Source organism: Sturnira hondurensis, unplaced genomic scaffold (assembly GCF_014824575.4).
Source record: "Sturnira hondurensis isolate 20B ecotype Veracruz unplaced genomic scaffold, ASM1482457v3 Scaffold0020237, whole genome shotgun sequence".
In the NCBI taxonomy this organism is placed as follows: Eukaryota; Metazoa; Chordata; class Mammalia; order Chiroptera; family Phyllostomidae; genus Sturnira; species Sturnira hondurensis.
Genome location: NW_028092868.1, coordinates 1,208,628 through 1,227,919, shown reverse-complemented (window position 1 = coordinate 1,227,919; position 19,292 = coordinate 1,208,628). Strand labels below are relative to the sequence as shown.

General features: G+C 40.5%; 3 protein-coding genes across 8 annotated transcripts in view; all 3 read left to right on the top strand.

The window, feature by feature from the left end:
* STOX1 (storkhead box 1) overlaps positions 1 to 5,936 on the top strand; it is a 61,744-nt gene extending 55,808 nt beyond the window's left edge. The window contains exons 4-5 of one of the 3 annotated variants that reach the window (XM_037029262.1): positions 424 to 606; positions 5,561 to 5,936. In XM_037029262.1, coding sequence (XP_036885157.1) covers positions 424 to 606; positions 5,561 to 5,708 — 331 coding nt within the window. In that variant the 3' untranslated portion in view covers positions 5,709 to 5,936. The remainder of the gene's footprint in view (positions 1 to 423; positions 607 to 5,560) is intronic. The other 2 variants (XM_037029260.1, XM_037029261.1) reach the window with 2 other exon arrangements.
* A 1,274-nt stretch (positions 5,937 to 7,210) lies between these two features.
* Positions 7,211 to 9,620, top strand: LOC118975288 (endogenous Bornavirus-like nucleoprotein 2). The gene is made up of 3 exons (XM_037029138.1): positions 7,211 to 7,248; positions 8,668 to 8,905; positions 8,944 to 9,620. Exons 1-3 carry the CDS (start codon positions 7,211 to 7,213, stop codon positions 9,241 to 9,243), a joined length of 576 nt encoding a protein of 191 aa, XP_036885033.1. The 3' UTR covers positions 9,244 to 9,620.
* Positions 9,621 to 15,239: 5,619 nt separating this feature from the next.
* The window catches only part of DDX50 (DExD-box helicase 50), a 35,510-nt gene continuing 31,457 nt past the window's right edge, over positions 15,240 to 19,292 (top strand). For 2 of the 4 annotated variants that reach the window (XM_037029196.1, XM_037029195.1), the window contains exon 1: positions 15,240 to 15,432. In XM_037029196.1, the coding sequence (XP_036885091.1) occupies positions 15,346 to 15,432 (87 nt within the window). In that variant the 5' untranslated portion in view covers positions 15,240 to 15,345. The other 2 variants (XM_037029197.1, XM_037029194.1) reach the window with 2 other exon arrangements.

Genomic DNA, 19,292 nt, shown 5'->3' with positions numbered 1-19,292 from the left:
CAGGGCTGGTGTAGTTCATTTTTAATGTGAGCCAAAATTTGACTGTGCCACTACTACTAAATCTTCAATTATTTCTAAAAATAGGAAGGAACAGCTATAAACCAAGCACTACCCGACCTGAGGGCGGGAAGCTTTCACTTATATTCCTGGTTCTACACAGGTTGAGAAAGAGATGTAGCTACTTTCCACTAATATTTTCCAGGCCAATTTGTTTGAATAACACTGTTCAGATTATAAAATGGAATATTTGAGAGGTACTAAACAGTATTTTAACAAACACCTATAATCACCCTATCATCTAGATACTTTAAAAAAGCTCTTTTAGCCCTGGCAGGTATGGCTCAGTGGATTGAGTGCTTGCTAAAGGGTCACTGGTTTGATTCCCAGTCAGGACACATGCCTGGGTTGTGGGCCAGGTCCNAGCTCCGAGGCTGCACGCCCCCAAGACTCTGTTGGTGAAATGAGAACACAGCTCACACAAAAGTTAGAACTTTTCAGCACTTCACATGTGCCAGTGATGGCTGCGGATATCCAACATGAACACAGTCACTTGGAAGGAACAGAAAATCACAGCATGGCGGGAGATAGTGGAATAGATTCTCCACGGTAAGTGCATATCAAAGTGATTAGCCACTATCCCACAGGAATTATCAAAATCAAGGGAATATTGAGTTACTCAGTCGGATACTCCTGAGTAAACGTTTTATAATGATACGATTCTGCCAGTCTTTATTTTATGGAAAAAATTATGTAAAGTTACAATGAAACCTCTTATATAGTAAGATAGAGTTCATTATAAAAAAATCTTCACCCAAGGACATGCTTATTGGTTTCACAGAGGCAAAGGGAGGGAAGGGGAGAGAGAGAGAGAGAAACATTGACGTGAAAGAGAAACGTTAACTGGTTGCCTCCTGAACATTCTTTGACCGGGTTACCAAACCCGCATCCTAGGCATGTGCCCTGACCAGGGATAAAACCCGTGAACTGTCACTTTACAGGATGACACTTCATGCAACTGAGCCACACCAGCCAGGGCTGGTGTAGTTCATTTTTAATGTGAGCCAAAATTTGTGCCACTACTACTAAATCTTGAATTATTTCTAAAAATAGGAAGGAACGGCTATAAACCAAGCACTACCCGACCTGAGGGCGGGAAGCTTTCACTTATATTCCTGGTTTTACACAGGTTGAGAAAGAGATGTAGCTACTTTCCACTAATATTTTCCAGGCCAATTTGTTTGAATAACACTGTTCAGATGATAAAATGGAATATTTGAGAGGTACTAAAAAGTATTTTAACAAACACCTATAGTCACCCTATCATCTAGATACCTTAAAAAGCTCTTTTAGCCCTGGCAGGTATGGCTCAGTGGATTGAGTGCTTGCCTGTGAACCAAAGGGTCACTGGTTTGATTCCCAGTCAGGACACATGCCTGGGTTGTAGGCCAGGTCCCCAGTAGGGGGCATGTGAGAGGCAACCACACATTGATATTTCTCTCCCTTTCTTTTTCCCTCCCTTCCCCTCTGTCTAAAAATAAATAAATAAAATATTTTTTTAAAGTTCTTTTATATTTAGTATATTTATAATGCTTCAGTCTGAATATATCAATCTATATATTTTTTCTTTTGGACTCATAGTTACTATTTTGTATGTTGCTTTTCTCAGTTAATAGTATATCATGAACATTCATCCTATGTTATTAAATAGTTTCCTAAAAGGTCATATTAAAATTTAGAATATATCTTTACAGTTTTTTCATTATATAAACTTATTGTGTACCTCTTGTCCTGATCGTTGTGGCTCACTTGGTTGGGTATCCTTCCGTAAAGCAAAGGGTTGCCAGTTCAATTCCAAGTCAGGGTACGTGCCTTGTTTGTGGTTTCAGTCCCTGGTTGAGGTGTGTATGAGAGGCAGCGGATCGATGTTTCTCTCCCACAGTGATGTTTCTCTCCTTCTCTTTTTCCCTCCCTTCCTTTCTCTCTAAAAATAAATAAAATCTTTAAAGTATTCTTTACCTTTTTGGAAAGAGTAGACTGATACAGAAATGTAAACATAAAACTCAAAGTCTCCATTCAATAGTTTGGTATCAACCTTTTCTATTCCCATTCCGCAGAGGTGATCTGAACTATTGTTAATAGTTTAGTGTATATATATATATATATATATATTAGACATTTTCTATGCATTTATAAATGTAATTATTTTTAACAACAAATCATGTAGAGCTGCGGCTTTCTTTTTTCACCTATCCTTCATGGCTGTCCTTCAATCAATACATTTAGACCCAACTCATTTTTTTAATGATTGCTTAGTATTCCATTATGCAGACCTCATTATGTATGTAACCATTCTTTCTCTTCCTTTGACATTCTGATAATTCCCTTTTTTTGCTATAATATATCTGCAGTGAATGTTTTTACATAAAATATTTGCAGACATATCTGATTATTTATAACAGGCTAAATATCTAGAAGTCTGCATTTTAAAAAACATTTTTACTTTTTTAAAAAGATTTTATTTATTTATGTTAGAGAGGAAGGGAAGGAGAGAGGGAGAGAAGTATTAATGTATGGTTGCCTCTCTTGAGTCCCCTGCTGGGAACTGGCCTGCAACCCAGGCATGTGCCCTGACTGGGAATTGAACCACGATCCTCTGGTTCACAGGCCTGTGCTCGATCCACTGAGCTACACCAGCCAGGGCCACATTTTTACTTTTTAAAAAATATTTTATTTCTTTATTTTTAGAGAGAGGGGGAGGGAAGGTGAAAAGAGGGAGAGAAACATCAATGTGTGGTTGCCTCTCACAAGGCCCCCACTGGGGACCTGGCCCACAATCCAGGCATGTGCCCTGACTGGGAATCAAACCGTGACCCTTTGGTTCAAAGCCCATGCTCAATCCACTGANGGCTTTCTTTTTTCACCTATCCTTCATGGCTGTCCTTCAATCAATACATTTAGACCCAACTCATTTTTTTAATGATTGCTTAGTATTCCATTATGCAGACCTCATTATGTATGTAACCATTCTTTCTCTTCCTTTGACATTCTGATAATTCCCTTTTTTTGCTATAATATATCTGCAGTGAATGTTTTTACATAAAATATTTGCAGACATATCTGATTATTTATAACAGGCTAAATATCTAGAAGTCTGCATTTTTAAAAACATTTTTACAATTTTTTAAAAAGATTTTATTTATTTATCTTAGGAAGAGAAGGAGAGAGGGCGAGAAATATCAATATGGTTGCCTCTCATAGGTCCCCTGCTGGGAACTGGCCTGCAACCCAGGTATGTGCCCTGACTGGGAATTGAACCATGATCCCCTGGTTCACAGGCCCATGCTCAATCCACTGAGCTACACCAGCCAGGGCCACATTTTTAATTTTTTTAAAAAATTTTTATTTATTTATTTTTTGAGAGAAGGGAAAGGAGGGAGAAAGAGTGGGCAAGAAACATCAATGTGTGGTTGCCTCTCATGCGCCCCCTAATGGAGACCTGGCCTGCAACCCAGGAATGTATGTTAGACTGGAAATCAAACCGGCAACCCTTTGGCTCACGCAGGCCGACACCCAATCCACTGAGCCACATCAGCCAAGGCCATTTTTACTTCTTTACTGGAGAACTGATCTTTTCTGCTTGAAACAGCAATTTGTTTGCTTCATAATAAGTCTTTAAATTATCACAACATACTGTCTCCGAAGTAGACAATGGTGGTTTTAATGAATAAGCCATGGGTTCTCTGTTTTCTCTCTATCAAAAGCTAAGCAAAATAAAAAACAAACTAAAAATAGACAAGGGAAATTACTTCTTGATATGCAATTGAGAATTTAAATTTGTGAAATCTTGAGAAATTTAATTTCTTAAAAGTTGCTGATGGGTTTTTTTAAAAAACAATCTTAAAACTATAGTCCTTAAAGACATGTATAGAAAAGGGAGGGAAGATAGCATTTGAACATCGATTATGTGCTGTACTGTCATAAGGATTTGGGGGACAGGGATGAACAAGATATTGTGACTACCTGCAGGAAGCTTACAATTTAATTTAGTTGAGGAGACCAATAAACAAATAAATCGAACACAAGAACAAAGCATAAATTCTTCATAACTGCTAAAGAGATGTGTAATTAAGAGTGATGGGCTATATGGGAGACTTATTGGAGGACATACTTTTAAAAAATATTTGATTTATTTATTTTCAGAGAGAGGGGAAGGGAGGGAGAAAGAGAGGGAGAGAAACACCCTTCAGTTGCTTCTCACGCACCCTAACCGGAATTCAACTGGCAACCTTTCGGTTTGCAGGATGACGCCCAGCCAACTGAGCCACGCCAGTCAGGTGTGGAGGACACACTGTTGAGACATATCTTAATGCAGTGGACACGGATCCAAAGGAGGGAAAGCGGGAAAGGGGGAATGTCAAAAGCAAAATGTCAAATGTCCAGTGTGGTTAAAGCAAGGCAGATACGTTAGAGAAGGTGCTAGCATAGCTTACAGCTCCAAGGAAGGGAACATTTTCAATATGAAAAACACTGTAGTTAGCCCTTCCCTTCCATGTGACTTCTCAAAAAATAAATTATAAAGAATTATATCAGTTACTTTAGTTGTGCAGAAGAGTTTCCCAGGAACTTATTTCTGTTTCTTTTATTGATTGATTTATAGAGAGAAAGAGGCAGGGAGAGAGGTAGGAACATAGATTTGTTGTTCCATTTATTTATGCATTCATTGGTTGATTCTTATGTGTGCCCTGACTGGGGATTGAACCCACATCCTTGGTGTATTGGGACGATGTTTTAACCAGCTGAGCTACTCAGCCAGGGCAGGAACTTATTTCTTACTAGAATGTACTTGATAATGGCTCTGAGAACAGATGTTGTTGAGAAAGTATGAACTTCTTGGAAAGCAGCTGTCAAATAATTGAGGAGCTCTTGAGAAGCATTTAAAATGTAAAGAGTGCCCTGGCTGGTTTGGCTCAGTGGACTGAGTGCCAGCCTGTGAACTGAAAGGTCACTTGTTAAACTTCTAGTCAGGGCACATGCCTGGGTTGCAGGCCAGGTCCCCAATTGGGGTTGTACATAGGCAACTGATTCATGTATCTCTTGTACACTGTTTCTCTCCCTCTCTTTCTCCCTCCCTTCTCCTCTCTCTAAAAATAAATAAATAAAATCTTTTTAAAAATAGATAAATTAAACTCTATTGAAATTAAGAAAATAGCCCTGGCTGGTGTAGCTCAGTGAATTGAGTGCAGGCCTGTGAATCAAAGGATCGCGGTTCGATTCCCAGTCAGGGCACATGCCTGGGTTGTGGGCCAGTTCCCAGTGGGGGACACATGAGAGGCAACCACACATTGATATTTCTCTCCCTCTCTCCTTCCTTTCCCCTCTCTCTGAAGATAAAAAAATAAAATATTTAGAAAAAAAATCAAGAAAATAAAATGTAAAGAGTACTTTATTAGATTTTAAATGTATTTATTTGATAGATGCACTTTAGTGTTAGTAAATGTGATACTACTGCAAAGCAATTAACTTCTTTTGATGGTAATAATTGTATTTTTAATATTTTTAGGACACAGAGTCTGGCATCTAATAATTCAGTCATTGTGGATGGACTGAAAAGAAGACAGAATTTTCTGCAGAACTTGGAAGGCGCAAAGAGCGGTCAAACACTCACACCCAGTTCCTTATTACAACTAACTCCAGTTATAAATGTTTAACTCTTATTTTTCTTTTGGCAACTTGTTTTCTGTGAAAATATACAGCATCATATAGGATGTTTTAATCAAGAGTATACAAGAATTCTCTAAAGCCAAGTGTGCTATTTTGTTAATCTTCTTACATATTTTGTTCTAGCTAATGGCTTTCCCCCCCCTTTTTGACATTTTAAAGCTATTTTAAAGCTTATTCTACTATGAATTTGTTTGCAATAAAAAATGGACTTCTTTGTCCTCTTCCATGGAAATGTATTACCTTGAATTTTCATTAGTTTCTCAAGTACATAAGATGCTAACTTACTACCCAGTGTGAATTTCTCTGCTGACAATAATACTGGGTTCTTATGTTAAATGAATCTTGCCAGATTTCAACACAAAAATCCAGAAGATAGTGTTCTAGGTTGTGAAGATACTTGTTTGCAACTAAAGTCTTGTATCATTATCAGAAAGAATTCACATAGATTTGTTAGGTACTTTGCAACAAGAATTCCTTCTGTCATTCCTGCCAAGGTCTTCTCTGTGACCAGCTTGAACATGAACAATGGCTCCACATGGTGACTGACTAGCAATGTCCAAAATACCTGTGGCAGTGAACATCTGGCTCTACCATTTCTCTGTTCCTCCCCACATTGGAGCCTCTCTCTACAGCATGGCAGTGGGAAGTCAGTATGTTCTCAGAAGGCGTGGAGATAGAAGGGAAGCAAAATGGTTGCAGATGGTTCGTGAGTAAAAGGAAGGTTCTGAATTAGAGATTTAGAGAGAAGAGAAACCATTTGATCCATTTTCGCTCAGGGTAAGACCTACATAGCTTTGCCAGAATTTTTTTCTGGCAGGCCTTTTCAGATCAAACTGTGGAATGGTCAGTTCTCTTGGGTTTGGGGAAGGTGGAACAGTTAAGACAGGTTTTATGTAGATGCTAATGTTGACTTATGGTTGAGGGATGTTTCTTCTAAGAGGTTTCTAAAGGTTGTCAAGGCCTTAGATCTCAAGGATAATTGAATAAATGGAGAGTGCCCCTCCAACCCTCACTAGCCTGGGAACAGTGAAAGCCAGATAAAGGACAGCATGGTGGAGCACTGCCTCCAAGCCGGGTGGGAATGCCGAGGAGGGGAAATCAGACACACTCCTCCGTTTTGCAGTGGTTGGACCACTCAGTACTGACTATTGGTTTTCAGTGGCCCTGACCAACCTATCCAAGAAGATTAGCCGTGGTCACAAAGGCATTTGAAACCCTGGACAAAGTAGCGAGAAGGGCAATCTGGGTAGAAAAACTTTGTGGGGGAGGTATTATTTAGGGGGTCTTGTAGCTTGGAATTAGCATCAGTTAATGGAAATTAGGAGATTTAGCTCAGTCGGAAGAATGTCCCATTAGTCAAAACTACCTGTGGATGAAATAAGCCGTTTTGTAAATGAATGAATTACCCATTATTTAGGGCATTTAAGTAGAGGTTTGGTGATCCATGGGCTGACATTGCAGAGGTATTTCCAGTACTTAGTTTAGCGGGATGGCCAAACTAGATGATTTTGAAGGTTCCTTTCAACGGTAAGGTTTGGCGCTTCAGTGAAGGTTATATGTCAAATATATCTCAATTAGGAAAAAAAAAAAAGAGCTCTGGCTGGTGTGGCCCAGTGGATTGAGTGGGCCTATGAACCAAAGGGTTGCCAGTTTGATTCCCAGTCAGGGCACATGCATTGGTTGTGGGCCTGTCTCCAGTATGGGGTGTGTGAGAGGCAACCACACATTGATGTTTCTCTCCCTGTCTTCCTCCCTTCCAGGTTTTCTAAAAATAAATAAATAAAATATTGAAAAAAAGATTCAGTGAAATACTGAACTCGTGAGATTCCTGAGTATTGACTTCAGCTCTCTATCCCTGCACCAATCCCGGCCAATCCTTGGAAAAAGGAGCATCATCAACTCTGTTCTATATTTGATTTTGGGATTTGGACAAGTTTCTTTGTAGACTGAGAAATCCGATTTTTTGTGGCTTTAGCCACATCAAGGGATCAATGAAAGTTATCTAATTTTGCTACTGGATCCATTATGACACTCTAAATGTGTTCAGTGGAGCCTGTTATGAAACCAATAAACTTCCCTTGTTGTGTATTAAACACAACATATGACTACAGATATTAAAGATGGGTATGTGTGTTATTAAATTGTTATTTAGGAGGTTATTTTCTAAAATAGGTGACTTTCATTTTTCCGCAATATTAATTTTTTAAAAGATTTTATCTAGTTATTCTTAGACAGAGGGGGGAAAATGGAAGAAAGAGAGGGAGAGAAACATCACTGTGTGGTTGCCTCTCAAACACCCCCTACTGGGGACCTGGCCTGCAACCCAGGCATGTGCCCTGACTAGGAATTGAACCTGTGACCTTTTGGTTTGCAGACCCATACTCTATCCCCTGAGCTACACCAGCCAGGGCCCAATATTAATTTTTGTATGTGGAAATGTTTGTTCTTGATTTTTTTCTCATCCATCTGTTCTCTAATGAGAAATCTGGCCTCTCGAGGCAGCATGATGACCTGCACTTAGAAGAAAGACAAGTTTGCATCTAAATTCCAATACTTGGTAACTGTGATGGAGAAAGTTACCAAACTTCCCTGATTCAGTTTTCTTATTTGTAAAAGAAAGACAGTCATGATATCTGTGTCACACATTGTTGTAAGACTTTAAGATAATCTGTTGAAAGTGCTCAATGCAGCAGGTACCTAATATTGTTACAAATATATGTGTGTATAATTATATTCACAAAACTTGTGTGATAGGTAAATACATGGACTGTTTTTGCCAGGTTGTCTGGAGTTCCTCCATTTAGAGATTCAATTTAGTTAAAGATTATAGAACATATTTTTAATCAATCTGGATATGAAATAGAACCAACTACGTATGTTCGTATCAATTGACCACCATGGATGATACTCTGGATGTGTCGATTGATCTTTATCATCTGCGTAAAGGCAAGCAGCCTGCACTGACTCGGACGAGCCACAGCTTGGCATAGGAGAGGTTGAAGACATTGAGAGAGCAGCCAAATCAATGCTAGAAGCATCTCACAGATCCCGATTCCACCCTGCAATGGGCAGTCTTATATTCCTCTGTTTCCTGTTTGATGGACTACACAGGAATTTTATAGCCTCCGGAGCATCAAAAGAACCATACTTTGTGGCTCCGCTCAAAGGTAGACTTAAAACAAAGGCTTTTTATGGATCCAACCTCAAAGGAAAAACTGAAAGGGAAAGTTCTTATCCCTTGAAACAACTTCCATCATGAGGTGTTGCTGTGATCTCTTAATAGGTGTTGTCATCACATCCAGTGACAAGCCTGAAGCCAATAGTCTTCAGGTTCAGAAGCCGTTCGAGACATTAATGGTAACGTTGCAAGGCCCAGGCCATGGGGAGCATGCTAACCTGCTCGACTACAACACCGGTCCAGCTATTGATTGGCTCAATGGTCAGCAAAGGGCTGCGTCATTTGTTTTTATAATGTTAGATGGTGAATTTGAATCTCCAGGAAGGTCTGCTAGACCAGAGTAAAACTTCATGCAAGTCCAGGACAAATGAGAATTTACTACACGATCAAAATTTTCTTGGATCATTGCATGCGTCGATCACTAGCTCTCCCTCCATTGCTCAATGAAATCTGGATCTTTGGGGAGAAAAATCAAGATTGTGAGGAAGACCGTTGGCCAATACTTTGACTAGAGAGGGGCAATATCTCATCCCATTACAATGGAGATCACTCCACAAATGTTCCAGAACCTGGCAACTGTAGTAAATTATTGGGCAAGGAGATCCAATCCAACCTACTCCAGCTTCAAGGCCCCAGACATCATACTAGGAGCACCTGTCACCATGCCGCTTATTCAGATGGCTGCAAGCAGGAAGATATCAACAGGATCAAGAACATTAGATAAAGCCCTGGCTGGTGTAGCTCAGTGGATTGAGCACCGGCCTGCGAACCAAAGCACCAATAGTTCGATTCCCAGTCAGGGCACATGCCTGGGTTGCAGGCCAGTTCCCAGCAGGGGACTCACAAGAGGCAACCATACATTGGTGTTTCTCTCCTAAAAAAAAAAAAAAAAGGAACATTAGATATGGATGCATGCACTCTCAGTATTCTTGGCCACTACTAGTGGGATACCAATGATACTGAACCTACCTACAAAAAAAATCTAGACATGCCTGGGGAAGTTATGCTTTTGGCTAACACATTTTCAGTTACTATTTTATGCTATCAATAGGGGTAAAATATACAAAGCAGGAGCTTACTGCAGATGTCCACACAATGTGAGATCCTGTTTGTCCTCTCAGTCTTGGAACTCATACCCCTAGGAATCCTCAGGAGTAACTGGCTTCTGTAAGTTGTTTTTATTAAAAAAAAAAGATTTTATTTCTTTTTAGAGAGGGGAAGGGAGGGAGGAAGAGAGGAAGAGAATCACCAATGTGTGTTTGCCTCTTGCACGCCCCCTACTGAGGGCCCGCAACCCAGGCATGTGCCCTGACTGGGAATCGAACTATTGGTGCTTTGGTTCGCAGGCCAGTGCTCAATCCACTGAGCCACATCAGCCAGGGCTGTAAGCTATTTTTTAAATTTATTTTTCAATTACAGTTTACATTCAATATTATTTTGTATTAGTTTCAGGTATACAGCATGGTGTGGTTAGACAATCATCTATTTTACTGAGTGTCCCCCTAATATTTTCAGTAGCCACCTGGCACCATACATAGTTATTACAATATTATTGATATTCTCAATGCTGTATACTTTATATTGCTGTGACTATTTTGTAACTACTAATTTGTAGTGTAAGCTATTTTCAATATTTCAACAATCCTAATAAAAATTGTACATTTCCTTTGCCTAACTCCTTTCTAAGTAAAATGTTAAATTTGTCAGTACTCAAATGATACCAGCTCAATAACACCACTATCAATCACATGCTGGTGTGACACTGTAAGATTGCATTTGTATCTTATTTATAGATTAGAAGAATGATTATGAATCAATTATTACTAAATGAAATTTAGCATATAAAACATTTCAAAGTGTCAGATCCATGAGATCAGAACAATGGAAGGAGCTATAGTACTGAAAAGATTGGAAACTACTATTTTTTGAAAACCCATCTTCAGAGGGCTTTTGGGAAATGGGGAAGATAGACTAGTGCCTAAAAGGGGCGAGGAAGAGAGACATGAGAATCATGAAACCATAACTGGAGTATCAAAAAGAAGCTAATGCCCTGGCTGGTGTAGCTTAGTGGATTGAGCGCGGGCCTGTGAACCAGACGATCACGGTTCGATTCCCAGTCAGGGCACACGCCTGGGTTGCAGGCCAGTTCCCAGCAGGGGACGCAAGAGAGGCAACCATACATTGATATTTCTCTCCCTCTTTCCTTCCCTTCCCCTCTAAAGATAAATAAATAAAATATTTAAAGAAAAAGAAGCTAATGACCGTTTTGTTGGCCTCTACAAATCCTCCCATTTGAAACCTTGGAAGAGTGTTCCCTCTTTAATCTGTAGCAGTTTCCATTTTTTGGGTAATAGTGCCCTCTTCTGGGGTAAATGTTGTGACTACGCCCACCACTTGATCCAAAACTTGTATAAAGTACCATGTTTTGCCATGTATAGTGCACACTTTTGCCCAAATTTTTGAGGGAAAAATAAGGATGCATGTTATACATGGGTAGTACCTGAGATGCCTTGCATCTATTCTTGTATTTTGTAATTATTTGTTACATAAAATTTCTTGTACCATAATATGTTCAAAAATAAATGCTAAAATTCCTTTATAGCAAATTCCTCTCTAGCAAAATTCCTTTATAACTAAATGTAGAAATGTAAGCATCATCTATGTAGTACTGTTGTATCAGCTGATCCTTCCCAATTCTTTGCACTAAACAAAGAAGGTTTTATTTTTGTCCCCAAATTCATAACAAAGAACAGATTTTAGGGTTGAGTTGGCCAAAGTCATATGGCTGGCAATGGCAGAAAATCCCTCCTACTCCCTTTTTCATTTTCTCCTTACTTCTTAGTACTCTTTACACTCTCTGACTCCAGTGCCTCTTGACCAATTTTTAACTACTCCTTAAACTATTTTACTTTTCTTTTAGATTTTATTTATTTATCTTTAGGGGGGAAGGGAAGGAGAGAAGGAGAGAAATATCAATGTATGGCTGCCTCTTGTGAGTCCCCTGCTGGGAACTGGCCTGCAGCTCAGGCATGTGCCCTGACTGGGAATTGAACTGCGATAGTGTGGTTAGCAGGCCCGCGCTCAATCCACTGAGCTACACCAGCCAGGTCTTTAAACTATTTTCAATATCCTAACATTTTAAAATGATAGTTCCATTCTTCTCATCACATAAAAGTGACATTCAGATGCAAAATGATGGCTCTTTTTGCTTTCTAAATACAGAGTTAAAAATCTAGCCCTGTAGGTTTGAGAATGACCAGAAAGAGATAAATTTATAGTCATCTTGTTTTATCTTAAGGTCATAAAGTTTAATGCGTTGAAGCCAAAAGCAAGGGAAATCTTTTTTTTTTGTAGATCAGAATTTTTAGGATTTATTGCACTTCCACTCATTTTCCAATGGGCATGTTTCACGTGTGGTCCTGCTGTCTGTCTGGTTCTTAGACGCATTTCATCAAACTTCAGGTCAAATCTTGCAAACCTTCCTGTGTGCCTCCCTTCGGACTGTGTGCCCAAAGCCTGGTTTCCTCTCCATATGGCCGTCTCTTCTCTTCCGTTGATGCCAGTTGCCCTGTGAGACTCCTCCAGAGGAGCCCATTTGCAGGAGCTGTAGCAAGAGGAGCTGGCCACAGTGTCTTAAATACTCAGCCCTGGGAAATCTTTATAGAACCTTTGAACAAAACAACAGATGAGGCTCGCCCATGCTTATATTTTTAAAAAAGATTTTATTTTTAGAAAAAGGGGAAGGGAGGGAGGAAGACAGAGAAACATGAGTGTGAGGGAGAAACAGGGATCAGTTGCCTCTCGCCTGCCCCCAGCTGGCGACCTTACTTGCCACCTGGGCATGAGCCTTGACCAGGAATCAAACCCATGACCCTTTAGTCTGCAGGACAGTGCTCAACATACCGAGCCGTACCAGTCAGTGCCCAACTCTTAAATTTTAAGAAAGAAATATCAGTGACTGGTAAGATATTTGGAAAATAGAGAAGTTCTAGTAATACTATATTTTGAATTACTTGTGCATTTTAATTATGTTGCCCTTTCATGCTACCCCCCCCACCACTTTCATCAGATATAAATCTCTTGAGATTTATAGAGGGAACAAAATGAAAAAATAATTCTCCATTTTCCCACCCCCAGTTCCAAGTTTTCTAGTTGATACCCATTGAGAACACACAGATAGTAGTATCGAATTTTTTTTTTCAGCGAAGCCACAGCTTGGTCAAATTACTTATAACTTGGTTTAATTTGCACACATTTGCCCCTTCCACCTGATATAATCAGCAGCCAGAGATTTGATTAAATGAATTTGGGGTTTAGAAAGGCAGGCTTTGTAGTGTCCTAAATCACAGAAGGTCATTCTGAAAAACACTAATATAACTCTCTTGCATTGAGAGAATAGAAGTCTAGTCCTTTTCTTTTACAGACCTGCTGTATGACCTTTGACATAAAAATGAATGCCAAAAATAGTCTTGAAAAACTGAAGTTTACTTCATCTGTATTTGCTATTCAATCACAACATATTAACATGTTCCTTCTATCCCAATTTTGCATGTATGACATCCTTAACTGCATCCACTCTGTATTCCTTTGCACATTATTCCCTGTTGCAGGGCCATGAACTTCACCATGGTAGAATTGGGGGTGAATGTAAGAGAGTGGGACAAAAGGACTTAGAAAAAAGCACAGATTTAGAAATGCATAGCTATTCTCATAATCCAGGTCCACAGGGGTGTCCAACCTGCCTCTCACAGGCCACATGCAGCCCAAGATGGCTTTGAATGCAGCCCAACACAAAATCGTAAATTAGCTTAAAACATTAAGATTTTGTTGTGATTACATGCCAAAGTGCCTTTACTGTGTGGCCCAAGACAACTCTTCTTCCAGTGTGGCCCAGAGATGCCAAAAGGTTGGACACCCCTGATAGGGAGAGATGCATTTTTCCACAGTCATTAGCTGAACACTCGTTTGGTTCACAGTATTGAATCCATAAGGTGGGAGCCCTTGACATTAAGTCCATTCATAATTGGGCAGATGGCTCATGGCAATCAGATTTAATTTTTGTGGTTTCGGCTACTCAGGACCAACCCTTAAATTCCAGGACATGTAGCAATTTGTAATTTTGCTGAAACAGAGGTTTGGTGCTCAGGCTACAAGGCTGGACATTGTCAAGTGGTCTGTGAAGTGCTCCTGCACCTACTTCTCAATTTGGTTTCTTGTCCTCCATTCAAGAGCAGCCGGATTGAAGAGATTAAGAAGAGATAAAGGAAATGGCTCTGAAAAGAAAGCCAAGCAGTTAGTAAGGTGATGTAAGAAAAGGCAGGTGCTAAGGAATTAGCCCTTTGTATTGTCAAGTTTTCCAGTTTTGTATAAGATTGTATGTAATTCAGGGACAGTTAATCCTCATCAGGAAAAATAAAATCTTTTCATTCACTGCAAATACATAATGTGTTGAAGACATTTAGGCTTATTTTTTCTCCAAGTTTCTCCAGGGTTTTCCTACTTATTCTGTGTTGCATGAGAGCAATCTTCCCCCAAACGCTTTGCTAAGAAACTCAAAACTTTCAGGTAGGTGTGGCAGGAAAGGCACTGATTTCGAATTCAGGAGATGAGTTCTTCCAGTCTTGACTGCCACTAACTGATTGTGTTACTTCAGATGAGTAAATCCCTTTCTAGGGGTTTAATTTCCTCAATTTCAAATGGGGAATGTGGGAAGGACCTAAAATGAACCTAGGACCAACTTCATGACAAAATATCTAAGACTTGAGGGACCGCTGCCTGGTCCTGACTTTCACTTCAGGGACACCTAGCCCCTTGCCACCAACGCAAGACTGCAGGCCTTGCGCCAAGCCGTTGGAAGTTTACGCTTCAGCCTTAACAGGCGGGGTGGAGGTCTTCAGCTTTCGTGGGCGAACGGCGGGCGGCACGACATTGGCTCTGTAGTAGGCTGTTCCCGCTCCAGTCCGCGGTACGCAGGGGCGGTGGGGGGTGGGGGGGATGCCTTATTCGCCGCCCTAGAGAGGCTTTCTAGTCCCCGCACTGCATGCTGGGAAGCCCCGAAGCGTCTCCGCGGTGCCGAGGAGAAATATTGGGATGGGGGTGGGAGGTGAAGAGCGGAACCCCCATCCCCACAACCATTTTATGCTAATCAGCTCTCGTGTCCTTTATGGAGATTGGCCAGGTTTTTACCGTTAGAAGCCAATCACTTTAGAACAAGGGTAGGCCAATCGAGCTTTCTTACACTCATTGGTTGGAGATTGTGACTCAAGGGAAGAATTTAAATTTAGAGTATCCCGGATTACTTCCTCTCCACCCGCGTCCGGCGGTGCGTGTCCCGGAAGTGACGCATGGCTTTGACCGGTCCGCCGCCCTGCCCCCGCTTCCTTTCACGCTGTCGCTAGCCTTAGGTGGTTGTGGCCACCGTGCCCTGAGGGAGGCGGCAACTGCCAATGATGCCTGGGAAACTCCTCTGGGGCGACATTATGGAGCTGGAGGCACCCTTGGAAGAGACCGAGAGTCAAAAAGAGAGGCAAAAGGTACGCTGAGGATGGGCCGCGCCTCCTTTTGGACTGCGCCGGCTAGGGCGGGGAGGGTAGTTGTCCCTGATAGCCTGTCACCACCGGGCCGTAGCATCCGAGGGCCTCCCTTCGCGCATCCGTCGTTCCCGGGCCGTTCCTGGGCCGTTCTTCCCTCCTTCTGGAGAAGGGCGGCATTGGGCTTTGGGTCCTCAGCCCTTTATCCGTCTGTGCCTGCGAGATGGGCAGACTCAAGCTCCCATCAACACGTAATTTGTTCTTTTCTTTTTTTTCTTAAGCAGCGGGGCCTGTTATTTGGTTCGTGTTGGCCGTCTTAGAAAATGTTTAAGAAAACTGATTGCTTTAAATGTGTGTTACTTCTTCATCACCCTGATCTGTGTGCGAGAATCTTGGGGAGAGCGGCCTTAGGTTTACAAACCTCGGTAACTAGTCTTTAGAGGCTTAAGCAAGAGTATCACAGGCAACACTGCCAGGATTTGGTTGTGATGGAGATCATGTGGGTTGTATTAATAGACTTTACTGTTAGTATTTCCATTCACTTCACAAGTATTTATTGAGCCTAATTTGTGCCAGACTGTTCATCAAGGAATTTAAGTCCCTTCTTCTCTCAACTAACCTGTGGAGTTGTAGAGTCTTCCCCTTCATCCAGCCCCTCCAAAGAATGACACCTGAAGAAAAAAAGCTGAGGAGGGTAAGGAAGAGGTGTTTGAGGGCTGACATTTGACAAAAGAATGAAAATATTCTGTATAGGCCCAGAGAGTAGAACCTTATTACAGGGTAATAAGGTTGCCAATCCAGCCACGCAGGTTTTTTAATTCATTTTTATTTTTTAAAAAGATTTTATTTGCCCTGGCTGGTGCAGCTCAGTGGATTGAGTGCTGGCCTGTGAACCAAGGGGTCGCTAGTTCGATTCCCGGTCAGGGTGCATGCCTGGGTTATGGGCCAGGTCCCCAGTGTGGGGTGCTGGAGAGGCAACCACACATTGATATTTCTCTCTCTCCCTTCCCTTTCTCCTTCTCTTCCCCTGTGTCTAAAAATAAATAAATATAAAATCAACTCCCTTCTGTTCTGTCTAAAAATAAATAAAGTCCTTTTTGAAAAGATTTTATTTTTACTTATTTTTAGACAGGGGAAGGGAGGGAGAAAGGGAAAGAAACATCAGTGTGTGGTTGTTTCTCCTATGTCCCAAGTTGGGGACCCAGCTGGCAACCCAGGCATGTGCCCTGACTGGGAATCAAACCTGTGACCCTTTGGTTGGCAGGTCAGCACTTAATCCACTGAGCCACACCAGCCAGGGCATTAAAAAAATTTTTTAAAACATTTTTATTTACTGATTTGCAAGAAAAAGAGAAACATCAGTTTGTTATTCCACTAATTTATATATTCATTGGTTCATTCTTGTATATGGCATGACTTGGGACCAGCTTGGAACCTTGTTTTACCAGGACCACGATCTAAGCAAGTAAGCTACCTCAACAGGCCAGTTGGTATTTTTCATTTTGTTTTGGTACTAAAATATACACAACATAACATTTACCATATTAACTGTTTTACTGCAGATTTGCCCTGACTGGGTGGTTCATTTGGGTGGAGTATCACCAAAGATATACAGTTCCATCCCTGGTGGGTACATATCTAGGTTGATTTTTGATATTGGTGGGGATATGTACTTGAGGCAGCCTATCCATGTTTCTTTCTCTCACCCCCTCTCTGCCCAGTTCTCCCTCTCAAATCAATATACATATCCTCAGGTAAGTATCAAAAGTAATAATAATAAAAGAAACTGTACAGTTTTGCAGCATTAAGTACATTCATATTGTTCAACAGCCCTCTATGCCATTTATCTCCAGGACTTGTTCATTCTCCTGGACTGAAACTCTGTGCCCATTAGACACCAACTCCCCTTTGCCTCTTTTCCTCAGCCCCTGGCAACCACCATTCTACTTTCTGTCTCTGTGAATTTGATGACTCTAGATACCTCATATAAGTGGAATCATCTAGCAGTTATTTTAATTTTGTCTCCTCCTGAAATACTTGTTTCTCTTCTTGCTTTAAAATCCTGTCCATCTGTTATGGTTTAGTGTATGCGCTAACCACTTTAATGTGTACATGTAATCTCATTCCCCTCTGACGTCTTGTTCTAGTGCTTTCTTTACCATTTGATTGACCTTTATTCACTTTCTTGTAAAGTTAGCTCATTTTTCCTGTGTATATCTTCCTAAATATTTCCCGAAGATTCCTGAGGGAAATAACCATGTATTTGACCATTGTTACATTTCACTATAATCTAAACTGATAGCTTTCAGAGCATACATTCTCCAGAAGTCCTTGCTGCAAAATTGTACGGTTTAAAATGGTTAAAATTGTAAATTTTATATTGTGTATATTTTAGTACAGGTAAACTGCTTGGATGGGATGGCAGCTTTACCTTTGTGGTAAGGTGGGAAGGTGATAAGGTTCTGCTCTCTGGGGCCATGTGAGTTAGAAACGGATTGGAGTACTCAAATAAGTTGAAGATAATTTTGGCTTTGGGTATATTGAGCTCTGGAGTTGGGCCTTAGGTTCCCAGAATTTGAGTGCAAGTGAGGAAGGTAGCCTGGCAGTGTATGTTGAAGCTATGAAAATGGTATGAAAATGTATGTAACATCCACAGAAAGAGGAGGAAGAGGAAGCACTAAAGGGAGAGGTAAGAAGATAAGGAGGGAATAGAGTGTCATGGAAACCAAGGAAGTGGAGCCCATCAAGCAGTGTGGATCAGATGTGGAACAACGTATCTCATCACCTTGCCATATTGGTGGGCTTGGACCTAGAGGTGTCACTTGACCTTGCTTCGTTTCCTTGAAGTGCCTGGCCCAGGAGCAATTCAGAGTCCACGGCTGGCTCTCTAAGTAGCCTTGTATTTCTATAGAAGCTGTTGCTTTGGGGGAGGTGTGGGCTAGTTCAGTTAACTAAAGATCGGATGCTGTAATATATAAATGTATAACTTAGGTTAATTTAAAGCTGTACCATTTACAAAGCATTTCACATGTTAGTTTTCACTGAAACTCCTGTTTTATGGATGAGAAAATTGTATGTGAAAATATTTCTGTAAAAATTGTGTAAATCATGGTGAAATTTTTGGTGGTAATAGCTTTTACCAACATTAATCAGTACTATCTAATTTATTTTGAACGTTTGACCAAGTAATTCTGAAGTGCTAAATTTTCAGATTGTTTTCTTCCTGTCTGCAGATATTAAAGTACTGGCCACTAGTCTGGTGTTTTAAAACTAAATCTGCAGAATAGTCTTGTAAAAAGGAAAAGTTAACTAAATTTGTAAAACTTTGAAAAACTTTACAGGATTTCTAATATAGTTGTTCTTTCATGGGAGTATAACAGTTAATTTGAATTATATAATTTCATTTCATTTATTCTTTCATTAACCTGTTATTATCAATGTTCAGAGGGGAAGCGTGTTGTAAAAAGATCATGGGCTTCCAAGTCAAATGGGCCTTGATTTCTAGTACTTCCACTTGCAGGAAACTTAACATGTGGGTCTTTGGCAAGTTACTTAGCCTCTAAGAACTTCCGTTTCCTCATCTGTAGAATGGCAAAGGTAATACAGGTTCGCTATCCCTTATCCAAAATCCCTGGGGCTAGATGTATTTTGGAATTCAGAATTCTGGGGATTTTTTAGAAGGCTAACACCCCAGTAGGGTTTTTGGGCCCCCAACCTTTAATCAAACATCTTAGTATTAAATATGAATATTTATACTAAGTATAATAAATAAGGACTATAGATAACCTCGTATTAATTCAAGTCAAATTTTGCCACCAAATGAGTTCAGGTCAGGTAAGGTTTTATCTCCAAATAAGTTACAA